Raw genomic sequence first — 20,221 nt, forward strand, 5'->3', positions numbered from 1 at the left:
TCAGACGGTTAAGCAGAGAACATAAACAGGAAATACAACAACATCCACACAACGTCAGTCTTGCTGAACACAGCCATAGATACTAGATACCAAAGACTTGTATTTGCCAATCACGTCCAACCACCCCTCCCACATAGACGTATCTATGCCAGAGTGCTCTATCATGTTTTACCCTTATGGGTGTGCAGGCCTTCCGGTGCTTTGGTCAGGCTACTTTCTGCATCAGTGTAGTTTTGCATGAACATGCAACACTGTTGACCAAATACTGCGCACACGCTCACTTTTTCCGCCAACAACAAGTCTAGCGTCATACGGTTTTGAAAAGCCATAAGGGAGGTGGCGGCGAGTTGATCAGCGACGGCTTCAAGTCTGGCCTGTGTAATTTTCTAATCTTGTACGTTATAGTGGACATAGTTTATTCTGTCAACATTCTTGTTAATCGTACACCACCAGTAGACGGATGTTTCAAATCCAGCTTTAACTTGATTTACCAATTTATAGTCGTCAGATACACTTTTTTGGACACCCATTGCATTGATCAAAGTTGGATCTTCAACACTTTGCCAGTTCACATCACTAGTTCTTTTCCAATGTTCAGGTATCAAACTGTTCATGCGTGTTAACAATTCTTGTACAATTATTGATACATTTGCTTTGTGAGTTTGAGTTTGAGTTTGAGTTCATTTCGAACATGCAAGAATACAACAAGATACATCACAATTTCCATTTTCTCTTTTCAACATGTTTGAAAAGGAGTAGGAAGAAGCAGAGCTTATTTAATCCTACCCCTTTTCTTTACATAACACTTGCTAAAACTTTTGTTCACTTCCTGTTCTCAATGTATTCACAATGTATACTCCTTAAGTAATAAGTAATCACGATAAAAATAAATAAAGAAATAAATAATTGGTGAAGCAAGTTTTATTCCATACGATGAGATATTTTGAGAATGAATGGGTGAGTAAAATCAGAATGTTTATCATAGTTCTTGTTGCGATCCGCTGCTCGTATCTACACATATTAGTTATTTTTCCTTTCTGGTATCACTCTCCGTCAAGTGACTGTTTATTTCCTGTTTAGCCTGTCACCATGGTAATTCATCAGTCCACCAGCCAATCCCGGTCCACACACACCTGTTTTGTCTAATCACCCTCCTATTTAAGACAGCCTCTTTGTTCATTTTTTCCTGGGTTCATAAATTGCTCTCATGCAACAAGTGACGACTGCTACTTTTTCTATTTTTATTCTCGCTAGCTCTCACGCTATGCCACTTGATTATTCCAGTTTTCATACTGATGATTTGTTTTCTCGTTTGTGCTTTCATGCCAAGTTTAGTTTTCTGTTTGTATTTCCTAGTTTTCATACTAGCGTTTTTGGTTTGCCTTTTTATTAGCTCCAGCATTTCTGTTCAGAGCTCTCTTTTTGTTAAATGAATATTTTAAGATCCTACCTTTTGTTGTGTTCACGTCATCGCATCCACGGAGGGACAAACCCGGCATTACCATGCCCACCAGTCATCACAGTTCTTCTTTTTTGTACTTTGTAAACACTTCCACTTTGAAGAGTTTCTTGAAGTGGATCATATTAGTACATTGTTTGATTGCTTTGCTTAATCCATTCCATAATTTAATTTCACATACTGATATACTGAAGGTCTTAAGTGTTGTACGTGCATACAAATGTTTTAAATTACATTTTTCTCTAAGATTATATATCTCTTCTTTTGTTGAGAAGAATTGTTGTATATTCTTGGGAAGCAGGTTATAGTTTGTTTTGTGTATAATCTTAGCTGTTTGCAATTCCACTATGTCGTGGAATTTCAGTATCTTTGATTCAATAAATAAAGGGTTTAAAGGCGTCTAAGAAGTATTGGGGGTAATCCCTCTTAGTGCCATTTTTTATAATGCTATTGAGAATGCCTCATGTTACTCTCATATTATTTTTGTTCCTGTCCAATAATTCACTGTAATATTCTTTTCTACATGATCGTAGTATGTTTGTTAACTTGTTTTTATGCTTTTTGTACTTAACTTCTGCCTCTGTAGTTCTTTGTACTAAAACATTTTCTATATAGTGTATTCTTCTTCTTACAAGCATTTTTTAATCCTTTTGTCATCCATCGTTGATTATTCTTTCTCTGTTTACTACTGAGTTGTCTCCATGGGCAATGTTTGTCATAAAGTATTATGAACTTGTTTAAGAAATGTTCATATGCTTCATCAACCTCATTTTCATTGTACACATTGTCCCAATCTTGCTTTTGTAGCTCCATTCTGAAATCAATCATCCTCTTCTCTGTGCACAGAGACCTTCTTTTAATTCATGGAGTATTTTTAGTAGTGCTCCTTGTTCCCCATCATGTCCTGTGTCCAGTCTCAAATCTTGGTCCCAGTTGTGTCCTGTGTCGGCTGACACCGAAGATTTCGGGCTTTCCGTCTTCCCTTAAGCTTTTGGCATAGCGGCAGATCGATGACGTCAGTGCCTCTTGTGTCTTAAACGGCAGTTACTTTAGCAACTTGCAGCACGTTTAACTTGGTTGTTCCGACAATGCGTACCTTGTGTTGTTCAGAGATCCATTTGAGGTGTTAGTCTGTCAACTTATAACTCTCTGCGACGATGGAAGCACTTTAAAACAGCTGTGTAATCAGTTATTTGATGATAAGTTTCCTAACTGTTGTACAGAGCCTTGCATGTAAATGCAAGTATAATTAGCGTTTTTTTTCCTTTCACATATTTATCAAATATTGGTTTCTGTTTTGTCTATTTAGCTACAAAGTAAATTTTGTTTTGCTCATTACTTCAACTAAACCTTTTTTTGACTCATCTTGAGTAATTGTCTGGGCTTTTACAACACAATCAGTTTTTGTAGCCTTTCCGACTTGCTCCGTCATAAGGAACAAATTAATTGCCAAAACAGGAACCAATTATTATCAAACTTTGACACATCATCATATGGTATGCTTACAACTGTGACAGTGGAATTTGTAGTGTACTAGTTAACATGTCCCTTTAATAACACAAATACAATCCCAAATACTTTTTTGCCCATTATATGACCTTTTTACAATGTGCTAAGTGTACTCAGCTTGGTCTTTCCACTATCTTTCAAATTGTGTCTTAGTTGTTTCCAACCTCTCTACCCCCTTGGATAATGCCAATGTTTTCTTTTCATTGATTTTTCAAAATTTTGGTTGCTTATAAGGTCTTCCAAATATTATTTCAAATGGTCTGAGTCCAGTTGTACTTGTAAGGTTCATGTACTGTATATTTTTACTAAATCTTTGCATAATGCTTTTGTTACTGTTAGCATATGACCAGACAATAATTTTTTCCTTCACTCTTATTTAGTTCAATAAAATCCATGCATATATGTTGTATATAATTTTTTTTTATTTTATTTTTTTTGCGAATTAAACTATAGGAAGTACAGTACTTCTGTATGAGGGTAATCATATCCCTCCTGTTGAGCCATGAGTTCAACCATGGCTCAAAATTGCTACCCACTTATACAGATTTTTTGGTATGATTGGACATACATGGATGTCTTCTTTGTTCAACGTGACTCCGTTTTTTTATTCATTTATATTTTTCTTTTGGAGTACTTTGTTGCATATATTTTAGTACATCATTATTCATGTCACTAATTTGTAGTTTGAAATTTGTATTTCTTTTTCTGCTGCTTGTTTAGCTGTTTTGTCAGCAAACACATTTCCTAGTGATACTGTGTCTGTTCCTTTGGTGTGTGCTGCACATTTGCATATTGCTATTTTAGCTGGTAGCTCTACTGCTTTTACTAATATATATATATATATATATATATATATATATATATATATATATATATATATATATAAATACATATATATATATATATATATATATATATATATATATATATATATATATATATATATATATATATATATATTCTAATAGTTCTCCATGTTTTACAGGTTTTCCTGTTGACGTTATCATTCCTATATTCTTCCAGTGTTATGCAAACGTGTGCACTGTTGAAAATGTGTATTGGCTATCTGGGTATATTGTGACCTTTAGATATTTTATTACTTTACATGCTTCTATTAGTGTTACTAATTCTGAAGCTTGCATTGAGTAATTTGATGGTGATCCACTATGGCGGCGCCCGGACGGGCTGCAACATTGCGGAGCTCCTGCTAAAGATGGAACATTTGGCAGAAATACCGGACAATTCTACAAACTTTATGGCTGGCTCACATCGTGGTCACTCCGTGATCACGTACGACCGCCAGACACTTCTGGATGTGGACATATCGGGCCGTTTTGGACTGATAGACGCGTGCGTGCTAAACGTGCTAACTAGCATGGGAATACGTCGGCGGCTACATCCAGCGGCCCGTGAAGCAGGGGAGTCTAGTAGCAGCGGGGGCCGTCTACGGAGCAGACGCCAGCGGTGTGATCGGAAACGCGGATGTCGAGCGGGGCTAAAAACAAAGCAGAAGGCTAATCCCCACAGAACACCACTTCCCTCCATTATGAAGACGGATTTAAATGGAAAATGCGAGACTACTGGTCTGGGTAAGGAGTCAGTTAAATTAGAACACGTTTTTTCTGCTTTGAGTGTTTCAGAGTTGGACATGTGTTTTACCGAGGTGGCTAACTATGATGCGTGCAGTTTATCAAAGCAACAAACAAACAATCGGAAAATCCCCGTTACTGAGGTGGCTAACTATGATGCGTGCAGTTTATCAAAGCAACAATCAAACAATCGGAAAATCCCCGTTACTGAGATGGCTAACCATGATGCGTGCAGTTTATCAAAGCAACAATCAAACATTCGGAAAATCCCCGTTACTGAGGTGGCTAACTATGATGCGTGCAGTTTATCAACGCAACAATCAAACAATCGGAAAATCCCCGTTACTGAGGTGGCTAACCATGAGGCGTGCAGTTTATCAAAGCAACAATCAAACAATCGGAATATTCCTGTCGTATCAATTCCTAGATATGGTCGTAACTATACTAAATGCACTGGGCATAGTAAACACAACATTATTAATATTGCTACTACGGATAATTTGATCAAAAATTCCCTGAAACAGCCCACTACCTATAATATAGGTTTTTTAAACATAAGATCATTGTCTCCCAAAACGTTGTTAGTTAATGATATTATCAGAGACAACAATCTTAACGTCATCGGTCTCAGCGAAACCTGGCTTAAACCAAACGACTTTTTTGCGCTAAATGAGGCATGTCCTCCTAACTTTACACATGCGCATATTGCCCGTCCGCTTAAAAGGGGTGGGGGGGTCGCACTAATATACAACGAAAACTTTAACCTTAGTCCTAACATAAATAATAAATATAAATCGTTTGAGGTGCTTACTATGAGGTCTGTCACACCGCTGCCTCTACACCTGGCTGTTATCTACCGCCCCCCAGGGCCCTATTCGGACTTTATCAATGAATTCTCAGAGTTCGTTGCTGATCTAGTGACACACGCCGATAATATAATCATAATGGGGGACTTTAATATCCATATGAATACCCCATCGGACCCACCGTGCGTAGCGCTCCAGACTGTAATTGATAGCTGTGGTCTCACACAAATAATAAATGAACCCACGCATCGCAATGGTAATACGATAGACCTAGTGCTTGTCAGGGGTATCACCGTTTCCAAAGTTACGATACTCCTGTATACTAAAGTATTGTCCGATCATTACCTTATAAAATCCGAGGTTCAGACGCATGTTCATCAAACTAATAATAATAATAACTGCTATAGCAGCCGCAACATTAATACAGCCACAACGACAACTCTTGCTGACCTACTGCCCTCGGTAATGGCACCATTCCCAAAGTATGTGGGCTCTATTGATAACCTCACTAACAACTTTAACGACGCCCTGCGCGAAACCATTGATAACATAGCACCGCTAAAGTTAAAAAAGGCTCCAAAAAAGCGCACCCCGTGGTTTACAGAAGAAACTAGAGCTCAGAAATTATTATGTAGAAAGCTGGAACGCAAATGGCGCACGACTAAACTTGAGGTGCACCATCAAGCATGGAGTGATAGTTTAATTTAAACTTATAAACGCATGCTTACCTTAGCTAAAGCTAAATATTACTCAAATCTCATCCACCGTAATAAAAACTATCCTAAATTTTTGTTTAGTACGGTAGCATCGCTAACCCAACAAGGGACCCCTTCCAGTAGCTCCACCCACTCAGCTGATGACTTTATGCAATTCTTTAGTAAGAAAATTGAAGTCATTAGAAAGGAGATTAAAGACAATGTGTCCCATCTACAACGGGGTTCTATTAACACTGATACGATGGTATATACGGCGGATACTGCCCTCCAAAGTAGTTTCTCTCATTTTGAGGAAATAACATTAGAGGAATTGTTACAACGTGTAAATGGAATAAAACAGACAACATGTTTACTTGACCCTCTTCCTGGGAAACTGATCAAGGAGCTCTTTGTATTATTAGGTCCATCAGTGCTAAATATTATAAACTTATCACTCTCCTCGGGCACTGTTCCCCTAGCATTCAAAAAAGCGGTTATTCATCCTCTTCTTAAAAGACCTAACCTCAATCCTGACCTCATGGTAAACTACCGACCGGTGTCTCACCTTCCCTTTATTTCAAAAATCCTTGAACAATTGTTGCGGAGCAGTTAAATGAACACTTAGCGTCTAACAATCTATGTGAAACCTTTCAATCTGGTTTCAGGGCAAATCACTCCACGGAGACAGCCCTCGCAAAAATGACTAATGATCTGTTGCTAACGATGGATTCTGATGCGTCATCTATGTTGCTGCTCCTCGATCTTAGCGCTGCTTTCGATACCGTCGATCATAATATTTTATTAGAACGTATCAAAACACGAATTGGTATGTCAGACTTAGCCCTGTCTTGGTTTAACTCTTATCTTACTGATAGGATGCAGTGTGTCTCCCATAACAATGTGACCTCGGACTACGTTAAGGTAACGTGTGGAGTTCCCCAGGATTCGGTCCTTGGCCCTGCACTCTTCAGCATCTACATGCTGCCGCTAGGTGACATCATACGCAAATACGGTATTAGCTTTCACTGTTATGCTGATGACACCCAACTCTACATGCCCCTAAAGCTGACCAACACGCCGGATTGTAGTCAGCTGGAGGCGTGTCTTAATGAAATTAAACAATGGATGTCCGCTAACTTTTTGCAACTCAACGCCAAAAAAACGGAAATGCTGATTATCGGTCCTGCTAGACACCGAACTCTATTTAATAATACAACTCTAACATTTGACAACCAAACAATTAAACAAGGCGACATGGTAAAGAATCTGGGTATTATCTTCGACCCAACTCTCTCCTTTGAGGCACACATTAAAAGCGTTACTAAAACGGCCTTCTTTCATCTCCGTAATATCGCTAAAATTCGCTCCATTCTGTCCACTAAAGACGCTGAGATCATTATCAATGCGTTTGTTACGTCTCGCCTCGACTACTGTAACGTATTATTTTCGGGTCTCCCCATGTCTAGCATTAAAAGATTACAGTTGGTACAAAATGCGGCTGCTAGACTTTTGACAAGAACAAGAGAGTTTGATCACATTACGCCTGTACTGGCTCACCTGCACTGGCTTCCTGTGCACTTAAGATGTGACTTTAAGGTTTTACTACTTACGTATAAAATACCACACGGTCACGCTCCATCCTATCTTGCCGATTGTATTGCACCATATGTCCCGGCAAGAAATCTGCGTTCAAAGGACTCCGGCTTATTAGTGGTTCCCAAAGCCCAAAAAAAGTCTGCGGGCTATAGAGCGTTTTCCGTTCGGGCTCCAGTACTCTGGAATGCCCTCCCGGTAACAGTTCGAGATGCCACCTCAGTAGAAGCATTTAAGTCTCACCTTAAAACTCATTTGTATACTCTAGCCTTTAAATAGACTCCCTTCTTAGACCAGTTGATCTGCCGTTTCTTTTCTTTTTCTTCTATGTCCCACTCTCCCTTGTGGAGGGGGTCCGGTCCGATCCGGTGGCCATGTACTGCTTGCCTGTGTATCGGCTGGGGACATCTCTGCGATGCTGATCCGCCTCCGCTTGGGATGGTTTCCTGCTGGCTCCGCTGTGAACGGGACTCTCGCTGCTGTGTTGGATCCGCTTTGGACTGGACTCTCGCGACTGTGTTGGATCCATTGTGGATTGAACTTTCACAGTATCATGTTAGACCCGCTCGACATCCATTGCTTTCCTCCTCTCTAAGGTTCTCATAGTCATCATTGTCACCGATGTCCCACTGGGTGTGAGTTTTCCTTGCCCTTATGTGGGCCTACCGAGGATGTCGTGGTGGTTTGTGCAGCCCTTTGAGACACTAGTGATTTAGGGCTATATAAGTAAACATTGATTGATTGATTGATTTTATAGCTTTCAAAATTTTCGTTGCTGTAACAATCGCACATCCTATTGTATTTTTATTTCACAGAATGCTGTTTCAGCTTCTGAGTTCCACTCTACAGATGATTGAAATTTTTAACATTAATTTACTTAATGGAGCTACTCTTTCAGCATAATTTGGTATCCAACTTCTACAGTAATTAGTTAATCCTAAAAAATGACATCATTTGTTTCTTTGTTTGTGGTTTTGGTGCTTGTAGTACTGCTGTTTTTCTGCTTCCCACAATAGTGTGTCCATTTTTGTTTAGAGAATGTCCTAAATACTTTACTTCTGTTTTGCATACCTGAACTTTTGCTTTGCTTACTTTGTGTCCTTCACTATGTAGATGATTTAACAACGCTAATGTTATTTTTCTCCTAATTCAAATGTTATACGTATTACTTCATGTAATTTTTTAAGTAACATTTTAAACTCACTTCACTTTCTATACGCCACTTAATCTATACTTTTATACTCAGAATTTACATTCTTCCAATTGTTTATATTTCTTATTTGCAATTATTATTCAACAATATTCAAATCAAATAGTTGTCTATCGCTAACTGATAGTTGTTTTGATTGTGATGTCTCCCTATTTATTCTATGTTATTTTACTATCTTATCTTAGCTCAACACACAGATTTATGGTGTACTGCAAATGTCTAAAACATAATTTAACCTAAGAATGTTATACTACACTTCAAAGTTAAACCTACTTTAAACTTAAATGTAAAACATTAATTTTCACACCTCCCCCAATGCACCACACACACACACACACACACACACACGCACACAAAGTTGTGTGTGAGTGCATGAGTGCACTCCCAAGGGCAAAGGTCAGCAACACTTGAAGAGCGTTTTATTTTTGTTAGTTTTTTTTCTCTTCTTCTTTCCTCAGCTAAAAAACATGTATCCGACTTTATCATGTTATACATGTCAACTCTTATTAACGTTATTAATCCAGGTTTTTATTTGTTCCATTATTTTAAATAAAATATACATATATTTGCATATATAAAAGCGCTATTTATATACACAAACATACATGTATATCTTCAGTCTACATTTTCTTCATATCTTATTTCAATACGTCCACATTATCTCTGTTGTACGCATTAGTTTACTCCTTTTTGCATTAATTCTTATTGATTTCTTCTCATTTGTATCTATTTTTACTTTTATCTCACTTTAGCACTTTGAGATTTTTTTTCCTTTTTTAATTTATTTTTAACCTTTTTTCATTTTTATTTGAACCTCCGGGGTTTTTACACAATTTGTACCTGGAAAGATCCACACTTAAACACACACACACTAACAAACAAACAAATTTGCAGCGATCTTACCACCAATGGCATACGCTGATAACATGACTAATTGGTGTCGTCTTTTAACAATCATGCTGAGTTACTTTGTTAATTATTTTCTCAGGACAGTTTCTTGCAAAATGTCCCTCTTTCCCACAACGCCAACACGCAGTAGGGTGTAACCACTGCCGTTGTTGTTGTCTTCTATTTAGGTTTAAATAGATTGTAATAGACCATATCAGATCTGCGTTTCTTTGTGTTCGTCTTTCCATTTTGAGAATTTGGAGTAATCTGTCGTCCCCTACAGAGCCAAAATTTTAAGGATTACTTTTGTCTTTGTTGTAAGATAGTGGTTTAATTTATTATTGTGGTACACATCGCTTCTACTTGAGATTGTTCCACAGTGGAGGTGTCTTGAATAATGCTTCCACAATAACCCACTATTTACTTCTCACAACTTTAATATGGAGTGATAGCCTAATGGCTATTACTCCCACACACTCTCACATTCCCACCTATTCAGTATATTGATCAGCGGATATTTCAATTTTTAATGTGGACCCCGCCGCCCTCCAGGTTATTGTTTTTCACGGAAAAAATTTCCGTTCTCTGAAAAGACCATTTCAGGTCTGGGTTTTGGACTCCGTCGTCCCTCAGGATATGGCTTGCAGATTTTTCAATTCATTGTGGGCTCTGCCGCCCTCCAGTATGTTTGTTTATGGCTTCTATGAATGTTTCAGTTCCGTTTACCTTCAGTATATTGGCCTCTTCAGTTTTAGAAATTTTATTTTTAGCTTATTTTCAATGTTGAATACCCGGAATTATCCATCCATCCATCCATCCATTTTCTACCGCTTATTCCCTTTCGGGGTCGCGGGGGGCGCTGGCGCCTATCTCAGCTACAATCGGGCGGAAGGCGGGGTACACCCTGGACAAGTCGCCACCTCATCGCAGGGCCAACACAGATAGACAGACAACACTCACACTCACATTCACACACTAGGGCCAATTTTAGTGTCGCCAATCAACCTATCCCCAGGTGCATGTCTTTGGAGGTGGGAGGAAGCCGGAGTACCCGGAGGGAACCCACGCATTCACGGGGAGAACATGCAAACTCCACACAGAAAGATCCCGAGCCTGGATTTGAACCCAGGACTGCAGGACCTTCGTATTGTGAGGCAGACGCACTAACCCCTCTGCCACCGTGAAGCCCCACCCGGAATTATTATTATTATTATTATCATTATTATATACTGTATATATTATTATAATATATATTTTCCCTTTGCGGGCTCCGTCACCCGTCTTATTGGCTTTTTTACCTGTCAGAGCAGGGGTCGGGAACCTTTTTGGCTGAGAGAGCCAAAAAGCCAAATATTTTAAAATATATTTCCGTGAGAGCCATATATTTTTTTTAACACTGAACACAACTAAACACGTGCATTTTTAAGACAAACATTTCTAGAGTATAATAGGTCTCTTATTCTTTGTAATAACATTTTTATTCTGAATCTAACTGTGGAGGGGGCATGGCCTGCGGGCCTGCAGCTACAGATGCGAAGATGGCCCACCTGGGCCTTGTTATCTAATCACCTGTTGCTCTGTTATAAGCAGCAGCCAGGAGGAGAGACTGGGTTGGGGCTGGAAAAACTATTGCTGGAAAGCAACTGAGAGACTTTTTGAAAAATAATACAATATTGTAACCCTGAAACAGGCTCTTATGTCGGTGCTTGGGGGTCTGAAGAACCCCCAGGAGGGCAAGCCCCACACTAACCAATAATAAATGAATAACTTCTTACCATTAACGCAACTTCTTGAACAGGTGCGGTAGAAAACAGATGGATGGATTAAAAATGCATGAGAATGTTTTATATTTTGAACATTATTTGTAACACTGTGATTACAAGTGGAATTATTCATTACTTATCGTGTTAAGCAACGTCAGCTCAGATTTATCAGAGAGCCAGACGCAGTCATCAAAAGAGCCACATCTGGCTCTAGAGCCATAGGTTCCCTACCCCTGTGTTAGAGCCTAGGATTTACAGGGTTTGTATTTGCGTCATAACCCTCAGTCACACGCTTTTTCCATGTGTCGTAACCCTTACTTACCCGCTTTTTCTTTGTAATTCAAAATGTACTCACTGAACTCTGCGTTCCTTCCTTTTGTCCTCGGCTTTCCATAAGTCTTTCAATTCCAGCCAAAATGAAGAAAACACAGTTCCTCAATCAGGATTTGGATGCCATGGTCTTTCTGGTTTCATTCACTCTTGCTGGAATCGTCAGACGTGTTGGAATCCGGCTCGAAGGACCAAGAAGATGTCAGGTTCAAACACTGATGACATCTATTAAACAAGACAAAAGGCAAGGAATCAAACAGAGACAGACTTAAATTTGGACTCAGATCTGAGGGGAGACATGGCCGCTGTACACCTTGTACAGTCCTGCACCAAGCTCTGACGATAAAGGTTTTCGTCTCGTCTTTTATTTAGATATTCAATGTTTCCGCAACAACACATTTCACAACAGAAATGGGGAGTATGTAAACAGTCATTGTTTTCGGTCACATTGAAGACAAAAGAAGAAGATGCCTCAGGCTTGGGCTTGTCCTGGATTCAGCTTCGGCAGGTGTTTTGAGAACAATAGAAAACCCCTCTCGTCGCATTCCAACGTACACAGCGGAATCTTCCAAAACCTTGCTTGGTCGAAGAAGGACAGCTCTCATTTGTTCAATGGAAACTCAGAGAGCGGAAAGTTTTTTGATAATTTACACACAATTTTTCTAACAGAGTAGTGTTCAATATCCTATACACTACTGCCACCTAGTGTCATAAATCTGCTTTAATCATTTTACTACCTCAGCCGCGTTCTACCTGGCCACTGGTAAATAGCACCTTTGCTAAATTGGAAATTGTTTTACTGCATTTATTGGCAAGCTTACATAAGTCATAAAAAGTATTAATGATTATTGATTTTGATCAATATAAAAAACGTATATTGTGATATTGTTTTCGGCCATATTGCCCAGCCCCAGTCAGCATGTCATTGCTGTGTCTCGGAGAACTGAACACAGACTGAAATAATTTTTAAAAAATGGTCGTGTCAGGAAGAAAATTAAGAAGATCATGTCCTTGGCAGAAACTGATTTAGGGAAATTAGTGCTGTACCCAGTTTAGAAAGATTGCATATATGTAAAACTTTAGATGAGTCAGGTGATTCCAGTAGACCCATCCATCCATCCATTTTCTACCGCTTATTCCCCTCTAGGTCGCGGGGGGCGCTGGAGCCTATCTTAGCTACAATCTGGCGGAAGGCATTGTACACCCTGGACAGGTCGCCACCTCATCGCAGGGCCTACTAAACCCAATACAAATATAATTTGTGTAATTTACCACAAAATGTGTTCATACAGTAGCCTGCTCACATGAGCCAGATTAAATTTTCACGTGAAATTAATAGGTTCAGGCCCCCCCCTCTCCCGCAATTCCAAGAGTGACAATTGTGGTAGAAGATGAATAAATGTATTTATTTGAAATCTTTTACATTTAAACATGCCATCCTATCACAAAGGCTACAAAATACTTTGACTCTCGTTTGATTAGTCAATTTAATAATATAACATAGTAGCGCTCCTTGCGGTAGCAGCCTTATATGTTTTGATTGATTGATTGATAGAAACTTTTATTAGTAGATTGCACATAACAGTACATATTCCGTACAATTGACCACTAAATGGTAACACCCGAATAGGTTTTTCAACTTGTTTAAGTCGGGGTCCATGTAAATCAATTCATCCTCCTCGATCTCCGGGGCAGCAACCACCCGCTGCTGTCCACCTGACATGATTAAGGAGTCACACAAACACGTTTTGACAGCAATAGTTGGCAAAATGATTGCCGAGACGGACCAATATATGTCCTCATAAATAATAATATGAATATGAAGCAATAAATGCATTGGTGAAATATTGACTTTTGTGTCCTTGCCTCTAGTTTTACATTGTGAAAATCAAATGTTTGCAAATCTTGAACAAGCACCTCAGCTTGTAGAAATGGATTGATGTCAGCCATGAATGTGGCGTGAAGCAGCCCACATTTCCACGTCATTTTCAGTCTTGATACATCTCACCTTTGCTGTGAAAAAGTTTGTAAGCCAGGTTTTTGTGCATTAGCAAGCTTGTTAAATGAGGCCCTGGTGTGTGAGAGAGATTTAGCCCACCAAAAAAGGGGGGGCCACTGTGGACTGCGGGGGATTGTTTTATGACCGGAAGTGAATAATTTTTAACACGGTCACACATATATATACCGGCAGAAACGTGGTCGCTACAATGCTGTTTCGGCGGTATTTCATATGCTACCTGGTCACTATAATGCTGCTTGTCGGTATATCATATGTGACCTGGTCATTATGATGCTGCTTCGACGGTATATCATATGTGACTGTGTTAAAAAAAACTACAAAATAAAAAATGGCGGCCGGATGGTTAGCGGTTTAAGCCATGCCCACTTCCGGGGTCATAAATCAATGCCCCGCTATCCCCCTTAACTAGTGGGTCCATGGAGGCCACTCCCCCTTTCTGGGGGTCATAGAAGCCCCCCTCACTTCCGGTCATAAAACAATCCCCCGCAGCCCACAGTGGCCCCCCTTCTAAATCTCTCTGGTATGTAATAAGTACGATACTCATAGTTTAACTTTGTAGGTCTCAACAAAAGACAAGACTGGCGCATTCAACATAAAGGCAAAGACTACTTCCTGACTACAACAACGCAACTAGGACAAAATTAAAATAATTCACTTTTGTAAATAAGACTCAGAAGTGTAAGAAAAAAATACAACAACTGGATAGCACATACCAATGGAATCTATTTGTCGTGTTTTACCTTTTTTAGTTTAATTTAATTATTATTATTATTATCTCTAGGGTTTGTTCGCTGGGTTTTTCAATGGTTTGTAATATTTTGGGAGATTTTATTTGGTTATAAAGGGAAAGAGAGCGCAAAACCCATGCAACATAAACTGATGTACCAATGAGTGTAAATTTTCAGTGTACAAACCCTACATCTGCTTTTATTATGCGTTTGTAGGCCATATTTGACCGCAATCGCAAAGATGAGTTACCTGCCTTACAGCTAGAGTGGATAGATGGCATCTGTAAACCACTTTATCAGGTATTGGACATAGAGAACTAATGCATCTCATTCTTGTGTAATAGCAAAGAAGCAATTTATTTTTCCCTTTCAGTCACTGCTGAAGCTCAACAAGAAATTGCAGCCAATGGTGGACGGGATAGACGCCAACCGAACGAAGTGGCAGGAACTGTGCCCGTCTAACGAGCACACAGGCGACGACGCCTCGGTGAACAATCAGAGCGCTGAAGCCAGCCAGCCAGAACCCTGAGGCTGTGGAAGCCAGCAAACACTCCTTCGTCAAACCAGTGGAAAACACCAAGTTGGGATCAAAGGGTCATCAGGTGTGAAATTTGAACCATACACAACAGCTGGACCAAAGGAAAGTGAGGTTCTGCCTCCAATTACGACTGACTGGAATACTTTACCCTGTGATTGTAAAACAACCGTCCTGGTATTACTACAATGGCTTAGAAAAACTGGGATTACCGAATTTTCTTCAAATAGAGGCAGAAGGGGTTTAGTAACTCAACAGCAGAACGTATCAAGGAAGTGGAATGTGTTTGTGTTTCCTTTGCAGAGCATTCAGAGGTGCTACATGTTGTCGATGGATCAAGATGTACTTCTCTGATCAACATTATAGTGCTCAGGTGACATCATGATCGTAAGATGAGACAAAGCTCTCCAAAGCAGTTAGAAACCAAGGATTGAGTAATATGGGATCTTAGCCACGCCCACTTTGGGGCTATGTTAGCGCCCTTAAATTCATCCACCTGTGGTGATCTTTTTTACATGGAGTACTCATTCATATTGCATGTTACTGAGACCCTCATCAACAAGCAACCAATTACACTTAAAAAAGCATGTAAACGTATCTGCAGAGAGAGGACCGAACCTACATTTGCAATTTTTCAGATTAACGTATACGTTTAAAATGCGGAGCTTTTGTTCTACATGATGTGGAAATTCCATATGGTCTTGTGAATCTTGTGAACGGTCAGATACTAGAACTTGACGAGATCTTTTGATTTTTAGGAAGTTCATGCATGGCAATTTGTTAGCGACTGCAAGCAAGGTGACCACTACACCGGATTCTCCAATATTCCTCCAATTAATCCAGTATTCTTCTTTACTGTTAGCTGATAACTTTTATTAGCACAAAACTGCTTGAGGATTGTGTGTCTCTACGCCTATAAGAGGACCCTCGACCACTCGCAACAGACTAGACGTGATGGGGAAGGAAGCTGCAGAATGTCAGCGAAGAGGAGGGGATTACAGATTTACCGTGCATACAAGTCAACATTGATGATTAAAAGAAACTTACTATAGTGCCCCAATGAGAGCCAATATCATTTTAAAAGCCCCTGAAATGAGCAGGATGGTACCTGTTTCAGGGTTTAAAGCAAGATGCCATAGAAAAACCAGCCTGATGGAGTTGTCTACTTTAAAAAAAAAAAAGTAAGTCCCCATCAGACGTTACTATGATCTATCGAAGCATGAAGCCATGAAGGTTTTTGCTTGTTTATGCTACCTTGTGAGTTTTGTGTGCCAGCCTGTCATATTTGATCACTTTCTTGCCTTGTGTAAAAAAACCCACAACGTCTTAAACGTGATTACTTGTATCAGGGGTGTCCAAACTTTTTCCGGCAAACACTACAGTCAGAAAAATTAAAGAATGCGAGGGCTCACTTTAAATCAATAAATGATAAATGGGTTGTACTTGTATAGCGCTTTTCTACCTTCAAGGTACTCAAAGCGCTTTGACACTACTTCCACATTTACCCATTCACACACACATTCACACACTGATGGAGGGAGCTGCTTTATTACACAAGCTATGCGCAATCCAATGTAGATCATTACATGCTAAGCTAACTCCATCATTGACATCTTAGCTCTGTACTAATGGTTACAAAGCTAATTAGTCTGATATCAAGTTTTTTTTCTTTTTTTTTTATCTCAGTATGGAATGCACAATTTTTTCCCAGATACAGATAACTTCCTGTTTCACAAGACCAATAATAATAACCAAGAATATTTATAGCTATTATTTTTTTTTAATATATATTTAACTGTGGTTTGTGCACACCTGTCTTTGTGGCTTCCTTTGGGGCAGCTACCGTATATTCCGGACTATAAGCTTTTTTAAACGGAGCGGCCGTTTTTTATTTTTCACTGACGGCCACAATGCAAATAGTTTTTTATAAAAAGGCACGCAAAGACACAGAAAAGTTGTGTTATTGTTTGTGCTATTTCACCATTTTTGGTCAAGTTCTCTCAGTGCAGGTGCTGCTCTGCTCCATTGCCCGACTGTTGTGACCGAGCTTTCAACTGGAAGTACAATTGCCATTCAGTTTTGTAGCTGTCCATAGCGTTCTTACTCGTACGGATTCTTCATTCATCACTCCAAGCAACATTTGTAGGTTTTACAATCCAACTAAAACAATTCTTACTTACTAAACTATCCCAAGTATGATGTCTGTAGGAGTGTTTTCATGCATGTTTGTACATGCTATCATAATGTAATAAAGCTAGCGTCGTTAGTATTAGCTAATATGATGACACGCTTACATACTGTTAACTTACAATGGCATTTTTTTGTTTTGTTTTAGTTTTGTAAATTCATCAAAACGTCACCGGGGAGTTGTTGAGTCTGTTTAGCTGACTGGAGAGCTAGCTTCTAAATCTAGTGGGTCCACAATGATGACTTATGTTTTGTTTGATCAGCCGTTTTACTGCCGTGTGATAGGCACAGTTTGGAAACAATTAAGCTATGTAAATAAATATTTAAATAACTAATTTCACAACATAATGTATATATCTATGGCTTATAGTCCGGTTAATATATGGAAAATTACTTTTTTCTTCTAAAATTTTGCAGGTGCTGGTTATATACCGTGCCCTCTATAGTCGGAAAATACGGTCCTTTATCAGCGCAAGCGTCTTCCTCGGCTTTCAAAAAAACATTTGGCATTTCAGGTTTAGGTTTGATGTGTTGAAGCCTGATGGTTTTTTATACCACTTCCTAGCAGAATGTTTAGAAAACATTTGGGGCACATATAGCCAGCAAAATGTCTTTGTCTGAAATTGAAGAAGGCCCACACGATCTGCGTCATGCTTGTTTACGGCAAGCTCAAGGGAAGTTGATGACATCCTAATAGTAAGAAGAAAGGAAGCGCTTTTTTTGTTCACCCTAACCCACCTACAGCACAGCACGTCATCTCACCTTTTTTTTAATCAGCTATTTTTTCATGATATTGGAAATTGCATATTTCTTCATATCGGTCCGATAATTATCTGTTCAATCTGTCAAAGTTTCGGAGTATTTTGAGGGCGAATAAAAAACACGCTTCCCCTGAAATTCACTCCGGACACCACTAGTCTAAAGAATAATACCCTCTACTTAAACTGATACCTCTGAATGTGTGCTTTGAAGGACATTGAAGCAAAACAAAACGTTAGTTAACGTGGGGGAGTTCTGTCAGATTTTTGTAAAACCATTTATTTTATCTAAGGTCATGTGACTCAAGAAAAGTCAATTTGAAAATTTTCATCACAAACTGACTTTATATCTAAGTAAATCTTTGTACTGGATGCTGCCTGGTTGCTATACAGAGAAGTCTTTTTTGTGGAGTTTTTAACCTTCTTGAATGTAAAGATCTTATTCCTGAATGTCATGAATTTGCTGCCTTGTTTTCTTACCCTCATTCCTGCTGCATGGCCTTGTTGGAGATACTTGCAGATGAACTGTTCATTGTTTGGAAAGCATGTTTTTTTATTTATCAGCACTGCAACTATAAGTAACAAAAGTGCATACAAAATGAAGACAATGCACCACATAATGTCTTTTTCTTACGTGTATCTCAAGGTTATAATTAATTTTCTCAACCATTGCTGAAATGTCTTGTAAATGTGAAATATGACTATTTTAATAATGCTGCCTCTTCATAGTGCATGTCCGGTTGTCCCACTGTGGTTAGGTAGGGTCAATCCTTATCTGCACCATTATTTTACAGTTTTCATTTTAAATCCTGTGTAAATGCACCGCATGCTGCCACTTGTTTGATACTGGACTTCATGCCTTCAACTGCCTGATGAGATTGGCTTTGCGTGACAATGCTCTCAAGGATGAAAATATATATTTTACGCTGTTGGATTTTACTACACTGGATGCACTATTTTTCTGATCGTTGGTGATAGTATTAAAATGTTTTGTGGATAAAGAAGTGAAGTTATATTTGACTCATTTTCAAGTAATTTTGGATGATCAAATTTCCACCGTTTGCAAGCTAATAACTATATGTTAATCTAAGCCAATGGTTCTCAAATAGGAGGGCGGGCTCCTGTTAGGGGGGCACGAAGAGGTGTAAGGGAGAGCCCGAGAGTCAAGGGACTTTCAGTATAATCATCATTTTTCATTCTTGAACAATACACAAGCCTCCAACTTGTGGCAGCAATGCTCGAATGAAACAAGGTTCAACCAGAAATTAAAGCTGCAAGCAGCGTTGGTCGGGTCCCTCCAACTTGTGGCAGCAATGCTCGAATGAAACAAGGTTCAACCAGAAAATATGAATAAGTATAGAGCCCTTTGTTTTTCCACATGGCTTTATAAATAGATAAATCAATTTTATTGATAAAGTCCAGCTTTTTGTGGAAGACGATTTAAAAAATCAAAATATTGTGTTTTTCTGCTCTTGCTCCATCATATATTTTGACCCCAGAAGCTGACCCCTGTCCTACCCTTTATATCCTTAGCGGAGATTCACACACGTAGAAAAACATGGTTAATGCTAGCGTTAACCAGAGCGAGACGTTTGTTCCAAAAAAAGTGTTGTCAGTGGTTTAGATATGTGGCAAAAGGCGTGGAACAAACATAAGTTTGTCTACAGAAGGCAGCAGCACAACAAACTTATTCCAGCATCTGAAACCGAAGCATTGAGCCAAGTGCGGGAAATGTAAACCTTCACGACGCAAACAAGACTGCAACAACCCCTAAAAAGCAATGGTGTGTGGTGGAATTATTTCACACGTTGCCAAAGATGTGGTGCCCATAAGCCTGCGTTTATCCTCTTACTACCATAGAGACGTCTCAATGCTACGTTTTTATTTACCCAAGTATTTTCCATCCATCCATTTTCTACCGTTTATTCCCCAGGGGCGCTGGTGCCTATCTCAGCTACAATAGGGCGGAAGGCGGAGTACCCCCTGGACAAGTTGCCCCCTCATCGCAGGGCCAACACAGATAGACAGACAACATTCACACACTAGGGCCAATTTTAGTGTTGCCAATCAACCTATCCCCAGGTGCATGTCTTTGAAGGTGGGAGGAAGCCGGTGTACCTGGAGGGCACCCACGCAGTCACGGGGAGGACA

At 39.4% G+C, this 20,221-nt stretch overlaps 1 protein-coding gene across 1 annotated transcript in view; it reads left to right on the forward strand.

Moving 5' to 3' along the window:
* Positions 1-17,647, forward strand: part of pde11al (phosphodiesterase 11a, like) — a 53,414-nt gene extending 35,767 nt beyond the window's left edge. The window contains 3 exon segments of the mRNA XM_061915826.1: positions 14,807-14,890; positions 14,964-15,080; positions 15,082-17,647. Of these exon segments, the coding sequence (XP_061771810.1) occupies positions 14,807-14,890; positions 14,964-15,080; positions 15,082-15,198 (318 nt within the window). The 3' untranslated portion in view covers positions 15,199-17,647.
* The last annotated feature ends 2,574 nt before the right edge of the window (positions 17,648-20,221 follow it).

This window comes from Nerophis ophidion, linkage group LG11 (assembly GCF_033978795.1).
Source record: "Nerophis ophidion isolate RoL-2023_Sa linkage group LG11, RoL_Noph_v1.0, whole genome shotgun sequence".
NCBI classification, from domain to species: Eukaryota; Metazoa; Chordata; class Actinopteri; order Syngnathiformes; family Syngnathidae; genus Nerophis; species Nerophis ophidion.